General features: G+C 36.7%; 2 protein-coding genes across 20 annotated transcripts; one reads left to right on the forward strand and one right to left on the reverse strand.

The window, feature by feature from the left end:
* The first annotated feature begins 4 nt into the window (after nt 1-4).
* On the forward strand, nt 5-4,359 carry LOC119307980. The gene is made up of 6 exons (XM_037584096.1): nt 5-133; nt 1,366-1,437; nt 1,558-1,605; nt 1,697-1,795; nt 1,880-1,984; nt 2,087-4,359. Exons 1-6 carry the CDS (start codon nt 5-7, stop codon nt 2,738-2,740), a joined length of 1,107 nt encoding a protein of 368 aa, XP_037439993.1. The 3' UTR covers nt 2,741-4,359.
* Nucleotides 4,360-6,111: 1,752 nt separating this feature from the next.
* LOC119307978 lies at nt 6,112-14,189 on the reverse strand. 19 transcript variants are annotated; one of them, XM_037584091.1, is made up of 21 exons: nt 13,972-14,186; nt 11,919-12,053; nt 11,618-11,824; nt 10,537-11,192; nt 10,269-10,442; nt 10,036-10,143; nt 9,751-9,940; nt 9,431-9,633; nt 9,264-9,345; nt 9,087-9,149; nt 8,974-9,002; nt 8,800-8,883; nt 8,452-8,529; nt 8,182-8,334; nt 7,788-8,053; nt 7,398-7,566; nt 7,190-7,277; nt 6,943-7,074; nt 6,743-6,855; nt 6,473-6,650; nt 6,112-6,376 (listed from the first exon to the last, which is right to left on the reverse strand). In XM_037584091.1, the coding sequence occupies exons 6-16, from the start codon at nt 10,075-10,077 to the stop codon at nt 7,542-7,544; spliced, it is 1,215 nt and encodes a 404-aa protein (XP_037439988.1). In that variant the 5' UTR covers nt 10,078-10,143; nt 10,269-10,442; nt 10,537-11,192; nt 11,618-11,824; nt 11,919-12,053; nt 13,972-14,186; the 3' UTR covers nt 6,112-6,376; nt 6,473-6,650; nt 6,743-6,855; nt 6,943-7,074; nt 7,190-7,277; nt 7,398-7,541. The 19 variants fall into 19 exon arrangements, with proteins under 19 accessions (XP_037439988.1, XP_037439976.1, XP_037439975.1 ...); XM_037584079.1 differs by having other exon boundaries at nt 8,800-9,002; nt 10,537-10,714; nt 10,907-11,192; nt 13,972-14,183; XM_037584078.1 differs by having other exon boundaries at nt 8,800-9,002; nt 10,537-10,806; nt 10,907-11,192; nt 13,972-14,183.
* Nucleotides 14,190-14,397: the final 208 nt, after the last annotated feature.

A 14,397-nucleotide genomic window follows, 5' to 3' on the forward strand; every position in this document is an offset into this window, starting at 1 on the left:
CGCCATGGGCGATGGGGGAGAAGAAGAAGAAGGGAGGTCAAACAGAAATCACAAGAGAATCGAAGGAGATGTTGTACCTGACGAGCAGCAAGAAAGAAGATCATCAGAGGGGAATCAGCATCACCAACCACAGGTCAGCATCTCAACTGCTCACCAGCTTCTCTCTGCCCCTCTCGCATGAACAAATCAGGGAGGAAATTTCTTCATCTACAAAAAGAGATAGATCAACATCTAATGAACTACTGGGAAATTACATAAACTCTGTGATCAATTACATTGACATCATCATGGAAAAAATACATTGAAAAGCATTGAAATGATTCGAATGGAAAAAATACAGTGAAAAGAAATTCAGAAAACTTACAAGAAAAATTACAGAGGGAAAATGAACAATTTACAGTGTAAATCCCTAGAAAAATCTAGTGTAAGTAGCTCGTAATTGGCAGTGTATTTCCCAGTGTAAGTAACATGTAATTAACTTGTATATTCCAGAGTAAAAACATGATTTACAGTGTAAAAACCAGAGTAAAAAACTACTGTAAGTACCTTGTAAATTTCAATGTAATTACATGCTTTGCATTGTAAAATCCCAGTGTGGAAACTACTGTAGGTAACTTGTAATTTTCAGTGTAAAATCATGCTTTTACAGTGTAAAATCCCAGTGTAAGTAACATGTAATTAACTAGTAATTTCCAGAGTAAAAACATGATTTACAGTGTAAAAACCACAGTAAAAAACGACTGTAAGTACCTTGTAATTTCCAGTGTAATTACATGCTTTACAGTGTAAAATCCCAGTGTGAAAAACTACTGTAGGTAACTTATAATTTACATTGTAAAATCATGCTTTGCAGTGTAAAATTCCAGTGTGAAAACTACTGTAGGTAACTTGTAATTTCCACTGTAATTTTTACAGTGTAAATCCAACAGTAAAAACTACTGTAAATAGTTTCCCAAAGTAATTACAATGTTTTATAATAAAAATCCCAGTGTAAAAAACTACAGTAAGTAACTTGTAATTTCCAGTGTAAAAACTACTGTAGGTAACTACTGATTTCCAGTACAAGTACACTCTTAAAACTACTGTAATAACTTGAAATTTCCAGTGAAAATACTACTGTAAATTGCATGTACTTAGAAAGTTTTACTAAACTGTAAATCCCACTGTACAAAAATACTAGAACCTAGGAACTAACAGTGTAAAACAGCTAGAAAAAATTATAAAACCAAACTACTAAAGTAGAGAGCATAAGCTACATTAAAAACAGGGGAGACAGAACATTGAAAGTTCCGGCATCTCACTAAAAAATGCTTGGTTGCTCATGGTTACACTAACATTGACATTTTTCTTTTTAAAATGGGTCAGGAGAGGAGCATGATGAGGGCACTGACTAAAGATGACCTACTGAGACTGTCACAGGAAGAACTGATACTCAATGTGAAATACAGTAGCTAAACTTTTCGTCCTACATTTTCATTCACTGTGCTCCTTCATTTACGTCTGAATGAGCTTTTTCATTATGTTTGAAAAATTTACTAAAAATGTATTATGCTGCAGGATACATTGTCATTCACTGCCCTCCTACATTCATACATTATATACAAGGTAAAAAAAAATCAAAAAATCACAAAAAAACAACTACTGCAAAAAAATGATAGCAAAAATTCTAAATTATAAGTTGTGGTGAACCATGCAGGTACATTCTGGAGACGCATCAACGAATGTTGTGGAAACTATTCAGCAGAACTACAAGAGCAAGGTAGATGGTAGTTTCAACACAGAAATAGACAACAATGTAAGCAAGATAACTGCTGAATAACAATTACAAGAAATACCAAAGAAAATGCACTAACATTCATTATACTAGCATACTTTGCAGACATTGGAGGGAGACTTGCATCATGAAGTGGCAGAAAGTGAAGATGGTGGAGGAGAATCTAATCCATGGGACAGAAACCTGTTCTACAACTTGAATCTGCAACAGGTACACACTGCAAAAATTTCAGAAACAACAAACGATGAACATATATGAAGTTCAAATAGTATATCAGGAAAAAAAAACTAAAACAAAACCCTAAACTTGCAGGAGCCTGAGGATGTCGACATAAGAGGGGCAGGAGCTAAAACAAACTCAAGCGCAGACCATAGCAATGAAGAAGGAGATAGAGAAGAACAAGAAGACTCACTTGGGCAAGATGCAGAGGATGAATTCCTTGATGAAGACATTGAGAGGTTCCTGCAAAATGAACAAGATGCTGCATTAGAAGGCAATCTCATGAACACTAGCAGTAATTTCAAGCCACATTTAGGCATGCAGTTCAAAACAAAGGAAGCACAGGAATATTTCAACTTCTACTCAAAAGTAGCAGGCTTTTCAGTGGCTACAGTAGCAATCTCAAGAACAACAAGCAGAAAAAGTAACAATGAGGTGAAAAGGATCACTATGAAGTACAACAAGTGGGGCAAGACAAAGGAAATAGAGAAGGACTACATAGTGCCCATGAGAAAATCTATAGTCATTGCTAAAACAGATTGTAAAGTCGTGATGGTCATATCAGAGAAAGGAGGCTTATGGGAAATTACAAGACAACAGCTAGTACACAACCATGAATTAACACCAAATAGTAGATTCTTCAGGTCTCATAAGTACATGTCAGATGAAGAGAAGTGCTTGATAAGGGTTTTGAAGCACACAAACCTGGAATCAAGAAGGATTGTTGCTGTCCTGGCTTACTTGTGAGGAGGAATGGCTCATCTTCCCTACACAAAAAAGCATGTGACTAACTATGCAGCAACAATAAACAGGGATATCGCAAATTCTGACATGATGGAAGTAGTGCAAATGTTCAACAAGAAGCAAGCAAAAAATCCTGGATTTTGCTACTCGTTTGAGCTTGATGGAGATAATAAAGTGAGAAGCTTATTCTGGACAGATGTGAGGTCAAGAATGATGTATGACATTTGTGGTGATTGCATCAGTTTTGACACTACATTCCTAACAAACAGGTACAACCTACTATTTGCACCCTTTGTGGGGATATCCCCGCATGGCAACACATACTTGTTTGCTTGTGCATTCATCATCAATGAGACAAAAGAAACATTTGCGTGGTTGTTTGAACAATTCCTGATGGCTATGGGAGGGAAGCATCATACATCGATCATTACAGACCAGGACAAGGCAATGCAAGCAGCAATTGAAAAAGTCTTTCCTAATGCGACACATAGGAGCTGCCTCTTCCACATAAAGAAGAAGGTAGAGGAGAAAGTCGGGCCCTGCTTCCAAGCTAATGAGGGCCTCTACGAAGATTTCCAGGACATTGTGGACAACTCCTTGACCGTTGAAGAATTTGAAACACAGTGGCAAGAAATGATAGAAAAATATCAAGTTCACCACATCAAGTACTTCAACGACATGTGGGAAAACAGGAAAAAGTTCATACCAGTGTATTTCAAGGACAAATTCTTCCCATTCATACAAACTACAACAAGAAGTGAAGGAACGAATTCCCTTTTCAAAAAAGGGGTTGGAGCTAAATTTGGTGCTACTAGCTTTTTGAGAGAGTATGACCGGATACTTGATGTTGTGCATGACAGGGAAGAAGAATGCGACCATGTTTGTAGAAACAAGAAAGTTGCACAGAAAGCATTTTGGTCAAAATACAACATAGAAAGGCAAGCACATGAGCTACACAACATTGGAATATTTAGGAAATTCCAGTTTAAAATGGCAGACACAACAAGGATGATGTCTTTGAGCAAGAAAAGGACAAATACTACATTGTGACACAAGCTGAAAACTACCCTATGAAAGAACTCCGGAAAAGGTTATACCTAGTGCAAGTGGGACTAAAAGAAGAAGAATACTCTAGCATCTGTTGCGCGCTCCAAAAAGATGGTCTGCTGTGCTCACACATACTTCGAGTGATGATCCATCTCAACATCGAGAAGATACCATAAAAATACATCATTGACAGATGGAGGAAGAGTGACTACAAGCTTGATATTACAAAGACACCAACTGTTACAGTTGAGAACTCCACACTAAGGTACAATGTGTTAGCAAGGAAATTGGTGCATGTGGCATCAATAGCTTCAAAGAAGAAGAGGAAGTATGAGTATCTCCTAGGAGAATTAGACAGGATAGAGAAAAGGTTACAGGAAATGGATGACGAAGAAGAAACAATTGGTGAGGGGCAGAGTGCAACAACAAGAACAGTTACATTCGTACCAACAGCAGGAGAGGGAGAAAGAACAACATCATCATTCACAATTCAAGACCCAGATGTAGCCAAAACAAAAGGGAGACCAAGGATGCTAACTATTGGTGAAGCAATAAAGCAAAACAAGTTCTACAAATGCTCACACTGTGGATCTGAGAGACACACACTAAATAATTGCACGAACCTTGACAAGGAGTACAACAAGCCTAAAGGGAAACAACCGAAGCAGTCGAACCCGAGGAGTGTCAAGAAATGTAAGTAAAAAATGTATTTAAATGAACTCTACTTGATGGAAAGTATAGAATTTAATACCACTCACTGGATACAAGTGGAGATAACAAAAGAAGCAACCAGAGGGACAATGACAAGAAGAAGGGCAACACAACGGCACAACACAACCCTATAGCAGAACCCTTCGGAAGAAGTGAAGTAAACAATTGACCAGAACATGAGGAATGAGAAAGACAAAATGACAAGGCAGGAAAGAAAAAGATGACTAGGAGGAGAAAAAGTGATAGAAAAAACTACTAGTGAACAAAGAATCTACTATGATGGATAATAGTGTTGCTACTTAATTTCGAATTCGTTTTTGTACTATGATGGATAGCAGTGTTGCTACCTAATTTCTAATTCATTGTTGTACTATGATTGAGAGGATTGCTACCTAATTTCAATCTGTTTTGAGTGAATTAAACTACAATACATACATTTCAACAAAAATGGAAAGTAGCATACAATACATTCCAGAAACACATGGGAGAGGGGAATGTACCTGACGAGGAGCAAGGAGGAAGAACATCCGTGAATAATTGGGGGACAACAGAGCAAAATCAACAAGATGATCCACAAGAACAAATGAGGATGGAGTTTCTTCATCTACAAGACATATCAACATCAAACTGTAAATCTGAGAAATTACATAATCTTTGCATGCTTCGTACAGTAATTACAGTGACATGAACAATGAAATTACACTGGAATTCCAAGGTAGTTCCACTGTAAAATCTGGGGTAATTATAGTGTGAATACCAAATCATATACATTAGTACCCTAGAATTGCACTGTAAAATCACTTGACCTTATAGTGGGCTTTACATACATTGAAAATATAGTCTAAATCAAGTGCAAAAGCCAATTGAATTTGCATTAAAATTCTTGGGCATTTTACATTGTAACTTCCCAGGATTTACAGTGTAAAAACCCATAACTTATACACCATAAAACCCAAGATTTACAGTAGGTATTTACATTGAAAATACAGTGACAAAGGCACTGTAACTTCCCACGATTTACACTGTAAAAACGCATGAACTTACACTGTAAAAACCCAGAACTTACACTGTAAGAACCCAGAGATTTACAGTGCAATGCCTCTGAACTAAGAAATGTATAATATTACAGTGTGGGAAAGAAGCCTAAGAAATGGAAAACCTACATGAAATTCATGGGAATACACAGAGTAAATATGTGGTAAATTACACTATAATATTACTAAAAAAATACAGTAACTAAGCATGGAAATTATACTGGAAATCAAAAAAATACTAGCCAGTATGATGAAAAGGCACACCCAAAATTAAACACAAAGGAAAAATGAAAGGCCCAACAAGCATTCTTTTACCTGGATATTGTACTTGTAAGTTTGACAATTTGAGTTTAATTATTGGGGGACTTAAGAAAGAATTAAACCAACCCTGCAACAACAACAAAGGGACAAAAATGTTCAGAATATACTAAACACCTAAAGGGAAAAACAAGCAAAAGAATATGTTGGGGGGAAATGAACCTTGATTACCCAAGAACGTCTAACTGCCGTTGAAGCAAGCATGCTTAACAATACAGTAAATAAAAATAAATCAAACAATCACAAAGGAACAAAAGCAACAAGTAAAACAAATGAGATAAAGAAACCATTGTTCTCATACTTCTCTGTTAAAAAGAGTCACTGATTCACGACATTAAAAATAGAACAACCATCCAACACACAGACATGACAACTAGACCAAAGCGTACAAATTTATCGGATTTAATCACACTACCGACAAAAAACATTGCCAGCAGTACTACTATCTATAATTTCTTGGAAAGCCTAGTTTTAAGCAAAGCCTTCAATGTCACAAAAATGCATCTTCCAGGAAAACCTAAGCCTTGACCTGTACAAAAGAAAAGACAACGGACTTGAATCTTCTTCAATAAGAATAAAACACATCAAACCAAAAATCAAAAGAAAGCATACAAAGAGAACTCACATCATCGAAGAAGTGGGTAACAAATGTCTTGTCGACACTGTTGAATCCACTGAAATACAACTCGTTTGCCAATCTGATTCTTATGTTATCAACATCGGCTGCGCCAAACATATTGCCAATTGGGGTCCTAGGAGTCCAGTGCTTCAGATACATGATAGTGAAAACACCACAATCCTCCCTTAAAAGGAAAAATTAAACCAAACCGATAAGAAACCCAGGAAGAAAATTGGACAAAAGGCACACCCAAAAAGGAAAAGGAGATATAAATACCAGTTATTTTGCTGTGGAACAGTAGGGTAGACAATGTCAAAATTCTCAAAGTCGATACGAGTACGTAGGATAGGAGTCACAAACTGATCCCAGATTGTTATGAAATTTTCAATCTATATGAAAAGATGAAATAAACATAAGGGCAAGAACATTGGTAAATAAAGGGGATGAATCACTAAAGGAAAAATAGTTTTGATTACCAATTTATCATGAATTCCCAGATGAAAATGATCCTTTGCCCCGTACAAAGAATCAAGAAATGCGAATGCCCTCTCCTTCAAGCAAACAACCAAGGTAAACCAGTGTTTCTCCTGTCCAATAGGAAAGAATAACTACAGACCAAAGACAGACCAAATTATACATCAACAGTGAAATAAAAATAACTAAAAAGACAAACTAGAATAATGAGACACCCGCACTAAAAAAAGGAAGCATAAAACAACTAACCAGATTACTTCTCCACATTGGGAAAGCACTTAGCGCCAGTAAATGCATTGCCTACAATATCAACATCAGTACCTCTTAGAATGGTTTCCTGAAAAGAGAAAAAAATTATAACTACATATCAGAAAATCAAAAAAGAAAATAACCAGACTTCAAATGCTTATATAAAAAATGCCACAAAATAAGAAAAGAATGACATAATACAACATACCCCAATATAAGAGAAGAAGAAATGTTTCCTTGATACCGATGGGTGGGCTTGTTTGAACAGATAACGACAAACGCACAAAATCAAGAAATTATCCACATGTTCTCTTGACTTCAAAGTTGCAAGATTACGGTAACTACAGTAGGATCAGTCATATCGAATTGCTTCATACCTAGCGAAAAAAATATAATAAAACCCAATCAAAAAATAAAGTCAACCTGTGGATAAAAATAAAATCAAAATAACAAGTAAAACACATTGGAAAAACTAGTAAATTTTGGAAGCTACTAAAATGACAACTACAAACCCTACCAGTCTAAAAAGAAGGTCAAACATCAGCATTGGATAGGCATTTCAAAAAAAAGGAAAAAACACAAGGCCAGAAAAGCGTACTTGCACCAACTTTCATGGTCTCCAATTTGAACCATTGCTAGGAGGTGACGCCTTTCTTTAGCAGAAACAGGAAACTTGTTACCCTGAGCAACATAAGAATCCGAGTTATATCTACCTGGTAAAACCATCCTGCGAGGTGGATGAGCACCAGATGAACCACTAGGAACAACAAAAGATGAGCCATGAGCTTTAGGAACTTGAGCAGGAGAAAGATCTCTAGAGGCATTCCCGGAAGACAAGATCTCTACTTCTGAACTAGCAATAGCCTGAAAACATAAAATGGAGCAAAAGGAAAATAAAAAGGGATGGACATTAGGTAAACAATTGGAAAAAGGATGACTACATTATAAAAAAGATGAACATGAGGGGAGAAAGGAAGAAAAATTGTCATTACTTTTTGATTCTTAGGGAAATGACTAATTGATTGAGATTCTGTCAAGTTGAAGTTGTTAAGCTTGTTGTAAGCAACATCATTAGACCTTGAAAGGTCTTTGCATCTATCAACAAAACTGGAAGTCCCCACAATTTGAACGTCGTCTACTGGCTTCTTAACATACATTGATAAAACATGCAAGAAAAAGCAATAGATTAACATGGCGTTATAAATAAACTAATAAAAACAAAAGAATCAATAGACAAAAATCATAAAGAAAAATCACCATACCTGATCATTAAGGTGGCTTGAGGAGAAATTTGACTTTGAAACTTCAGAAGGAGGCAAGGTCACCATTTCAATGCAATCCTGGAAACAGAAAAAAGGAACAAACAAACAATCAGAAGTAAAAAACAAAAACCAACTACTAAACGAGAAGAGAAGATTTAAAATTCAGAAATAATTACGTCAACATTTGGTGGATCAAGCGAATTCAAGAATCTTTCAACATCATACTAAGAGCACTCAACATCATCTACCTAATATAAAACAATAAAACATACAAAATCAGTACTGAAATACAGGGAAATTCGAATGAACAAAAAGCATAAAAGGACAAACAAAGAGGTAGAAGCTAACCACATTGTGGAACCGCTGCGACAAACGAATAGGAACCAGAGGCGATAGTCCTCCAAAAGAAGAGTCACCCTCTTTAACTTTGTGCTGTTGAATGAAAACTTTAGGGTGTGATTGAACACCAAGAGAGCGACTGAATTCAGCAAAACTTGGTTTTTGAAAATCAGTAACAACAACCTTGGGCTCGCACTTTTTATCAGGACCAGCTACACAAAAAACACAAAGAGGGTCAACTACAAAGAAAAATAAAATGAAAACTACACCCTTGAAATAATTAAACACACAATGACCTGAATGCATCAGCGAAGAACCAATAGCAGGAATTGGACACTGCATTGTTGAAGGGGATATACCTACAAAAGGAAAAAAAATACAAGCACACATGAACGACAAAGAAAAAAAATCTAAAAGAAGAACCCATAGGAGAACACAAAAAATACAAAATAAAAAGAAGTAAAAGATCAAACCTATAGCATCAGAAGCACTTTTTCCACAAGATAGAGGATCCATTGGAATTGCACCTTCCGCATTAGCTTCATTCACCACACTCTATCAAAAAATATATGGAAAAAACAAGAGATTAGTCTAAATGCATCAAACAATTAAAAAGATAACTATTTTTACTAGACAATACCTCAACACACACCTTAGGAACTGGAGATGAACTAGATAATACTACTGGATTGAGAAAATCCCCATCCGAAATAACACCAGCAACAAAAGTAGAAGCTTCATTCAAATTGGGGATTGGGTGCTGGACTTGAGGAGATGGCTTTTCGACAATAGTTTCAATGTTTCTTTCAAGGATGAAAGAGTGAATAGAAATAAACTTATTGCCTTCAAAAAGAGAAAGAAACAACACTAACATGAGCAAAAAACTAACAATCATACAATAAAAAATTACATAACTCAGAAATAGAGACAACATAAAGAGAACATCAGGAAGGAACTAACCAAAAGAGAAGTTGTTTAGAGATTGAACATCGCTTGAAGAAACTTTTGGTGTAGCAATAGGTTTCGCATTCAAAGCTGCGTTCGCTATGCAGTCCAAGACATCAATTACAAGAGATTCTAACCATTCTAAACATATCTTAGGCTTGTCTTTGTTCCTAGCTTGAACAAGGTCTATCACTACCTGAGCAGCCTGAAAAAGAAAAAAATTCAGTAAACCCACAAGATTAAACAAGCAAAAAGAAAAGGCAAAAAGAGCATAAATATCAAACTCATAAATAGGCTAACCTCTAATCCAAAACGAGCACCAAATGATTTCTGCGCATTCATTTCAAAAAGCTTGGTGTTGCAAAGGGGAACATCACCATCCTTGCTTGCTGAAGATTTCTCGATAGACTGCTACAACGACAAAAAAATAAATAAAGTTGGCATTAGAACATACAGAGTAACATCGACAACCACAAAAAGTGAAAGTAAATCCAAAGAAAAAATATACAAACAAATCAGGAAAAAAAACCAACCTGCAAATGAAATGAAGGACACAACTGCTTTAGAGGCCTCTTACCAAAAGAGCGGCTATTGTTTCTATCAAGCTCTGAAAATTGCTTAACTTTGTTACCTTTTCATACTAGGATCTGAGGCTTGACATCAGGGACAGAGTGAAGACCAAAATTAAGTTGGTCAAGGTAACAAACCTATAAAATAAGAACAAAAGAAAAGATTAAAATGACTATAACATGTCAAATCAAACTTACAAAAGGAAAAAAGAAGAAAAATAACAAGACTTACAGCAAAAGCATAGTGACAACCGCCAAATGTCACTGATCTTTTGGAAGCAACTTTAGTGGAATCCTTGAACTTTTTTATGCAACTCAACAGCCACTCATAAACAAATCTCGACAGATCATAGTTACGCACGAAAGGACAATCCCTGAAGATATGTAGGTACTTTGGGCTAGGACCGAGGCTAGAGTTGGGACAAAGGAATGATGAAAAAGCAACAATCATGAAACAAATAAAGACATCTTCATCAGGCAACTCGACTTCTGTTGACTTTAGCTTGTTTGCAAAGAAGGACACGGGAGGAATACTGGTCAAGTCAAAGTGAGAGAGAGGATAAAATCACGGACGGATTTAGGATCACACACAAGTGGCTCACCATCTACTGGAAGGTCGAGGATGTCATGAATATCATACTTGGTCATTGGGATAAATTTCCTTTTGAGCTGGAATTCAGATGAAGGGACATCGAACCTACTGGCGAGCCACTTCATCAACCCGAGGGGAACCTCGGTCCTAACAAACTCTAAAAGACATCCCATGCCATATCTCTGGACAACACCATGATACCTAGAACACAGTCCATCAACAAGACCAGAGAAGAACTTCCCATAATATCTAGTGAAAGTAGCACAGGAAGGGTAATCACTAGAGCGTTTCTGCCTCTACAAAAACAACAAAAGTGAAACACCATATCAACCACTGAAAAAATTACTTCAGATTATTATTACTTAGTACAAAAAACACATTGCAATACATAGAAAAATACAGTTACTAAAGAATTGGACTTACACTAGAAAATCACAAAAAAAACATAAGTGAAAGCACATATCAACCACTCAAATAATTGCTTCAGATTACTATTACTTAGTACAAAAATACATTGCAATACATTAAAAAGTACAGTTACTAAGAATTGGACTTGAAAAAGTAATCACAATAAAATTTACAAAAATGCAGTGAAAACACACATACAAAATTTGAGGGGTAAGTGCATGAACTACAGTGTGAGAACACAAAAAAACATCAAATAAGCACACAATATTTACCGAGTAAAAAACTACTGAAATCAGAGTAAATAGGAACTAACCACATTCCTCCTTGAAGCAGATGATAATTTCCTCTTCAAGCATTTTACTTTCTGAAAAAATAAGGAAAACACAACTATCGAACAAGAGAAAAGAAAAAATGTCAAAAATGAAACAAGAATGAAAAGTCCTAGATAAAATAAAACATATTGATTAAGATAGAACTTCAGAAGAGCTTTGTCAAGCCCTCCTTCGTCATCAGATAATTTCTGCAGAAACAACCAATAAAGAAAATAAGACAACCCAAAAATAAATAAGTGGCAATAAAACTAAAAATAAAAGAAGCACAAAATAAATAATTACCATAGACACAGGGTAACAACCATCTTCTGCAAAATCATTAGGCACAGATGGTTCACCCCCAGAATCTCCACTCTCTAAAGATGATACTAAAGGAACATCCCGATGAGAAGCTTTCCGCAGCTTACCCATTTAAACCTAGAAAAAGGAAGGATCACAAAAAGGAAAAGAAAAGTTAAGTAACAGTGAAATGCATCCAATTAAAACTCAAAAAACACACTAGAAAAAAAATAGGTTTATTACACTGTAAGTATTGGAAAATTACACTGTAATTATACTGAGTGGATTTACACTTTAAACTAGCACAATTACACTGTGAAAACTGAGAGAAATTACATTGTAACACTAGGACAAAAATACACTGTAAGACTAACATGAATTGCAGTGTAAAAATAACACTGAAGATCCTTAACCAACATTCATGGTACAAAAGGGGGATTAAACACCTAGAGCTCGCAACAACAAAAATCAGGAGGCGATTCCACGACCTACAGATAAGCTTGACATGAGCAACATAATGAGACAACATCATTAGACAAAAACGTTACAACATGACCAAAATCCAGAGGCTACAGGGGCTACAAACCAAAACTCAATCTTCAGAGACAAAAAGCTAAGGGATCAACCACTGAAACCTAATACCTACTACGCCTACCTTCACATCAACAACGACAACCACACTAGGCAAAATTACATTGTAATGCTGGAATGAAAATACACTGTAATTATTGGGCATGATAGTTGATAGGAAGGCCAAATCAATCAATCAAATCATTCAATAGCTCCGCGAAAGGTTTATTACACTGTAAGAAACGGACAATTACACTGTAATTACACTGGGTGGATTTACAGTGTAATACTCTAGGGAAATGCATTGTAAAAGTCTGATGAATTACATTGTAAGTCATACTGAAGTTACAGTCCTCAAGCACAAAAATTAAAGTGTAGTACTCTAGGGAAAATACAGTGTAAAATTCTGATGAGTTACATTGTAAGTCATACAAAAATTACAGTCCTCAAACCATACAAATTACAGTGAAAAACTCTAGGGAATTACATTGTAAGCATACAAATTACAGTGTAAAACTATATGGAAATACACTGTTAAACTCTAGAGCAAGCCCTATGGTTACAGTGTAAAACTACAGGGAAATACACTGTAAAACTCTGGCGATTTACAGTGTAAGCCCTACCACAATTACAGTCCTCAAACCATGCTAATTATAGTATAAAACTCTAGGGAAATAAACTGAAAAACTCCGGTGATTTACATTGCAAGTGAATTACTCAACCATGCTAATTACATTAGAAAACTCTAGGGAATTATAGTGCAAAACTAGGATGAAATACAGTGTAAGCTCTGCCACAAATACAATAAATCAACCATACAAAGGTAAGTCAAACATACTACGAACAGTGAACTTCAGAGATACATTACAGAATTCATCAGGCATAAAAGACCAACACGGAAACTAGGGGAATACAGTCTAAATCAGGGATACATCGAAATACAAATTCAGAAGAAGAAAAATTACAGTGTAGAACAGGGGGTAATACAAATGTGAATCAGACAGACAATACAGAGCAAGGGAAAATGCTGGGGGGATTACAGTGAAATTCATGGGGTTGAGTACTGTCATTGGGGGCGGCGGGGGTATGCTAAGCTACAAAACTAGAAAATACACCTAACAGCGCCAACGAGACCTAGGTTTAACACCAGAGCACAAGGGAACTGTACGAGACCTAATCTACACAACAACGACGACAACCAAACTGGCGAGGGGCGCGGTATTTGGGCTGCATCCACAACAAAAACAGAAGACCACTGCATGGAGACTATTCATGGCACACTGCAGACTCCTACCAAAAAACTCACGCGCACAACCATGGCGTACTAGAACACCACGACACCGAAATGCACATCTCGCGGACCAACAAAACCACAAAGCGCGGATCCACGAAACCAAAAACAACCTAGATCTGGAACTACACGGCCGAGAACAGGAGGAAATCACCATGAGCAGGGGGAAAAGAGCGAGAGACAAGGGCGACCAACCAGATAGCGGAGAGAGGAAGAGGATGAAGTCAGAATCCTGCGGCGAATGAGCTCCAAATCGCCATGAACAGGAGGAATCGCCTTGCCCTCCTCCGCCGCTCGATCTCTCTCTCCCTCCGCCTTATCCAAATGAGAAAGGGGAACGACATCCCGCTCCAAATTCAAAAGGACAAAAACCTACCGTGCGCAGCGGCTCGGCCGGGTCGAGGAAAACGGGCAGATGGAGAATATCGTGCCTGATAAAAAAACCGACCCGAAAACCAGCACAAAACAGCAGGACCGAGCGCGAATCTAAACGCGAGATCAAACAGACAAAAAATTGAACGACAACGAATTGGGAAACAGTCGAGTGTAAATTAGCAAATCCGTTCTATAAATACAAGTTTGTATATATGCCAGGAGAATTGAAAGCAGGCAGATTACGTT

The sequence above is a fragment of the Triticum dicoccoides genome, chromosome 5B, assembly GCF_002162155.2.
Source record: "Triticum dicoccoides isolate Atlit2015 ecotype Zavitan chromosome 5B, WEW_v2.0, whole genome shotgun sequence".
NCBI lineage: Eukaryota > Viridiplantae > Streptophyta > Magnoliopsida > Poales > Poaceae > Triticum > Triticum dicoccoides.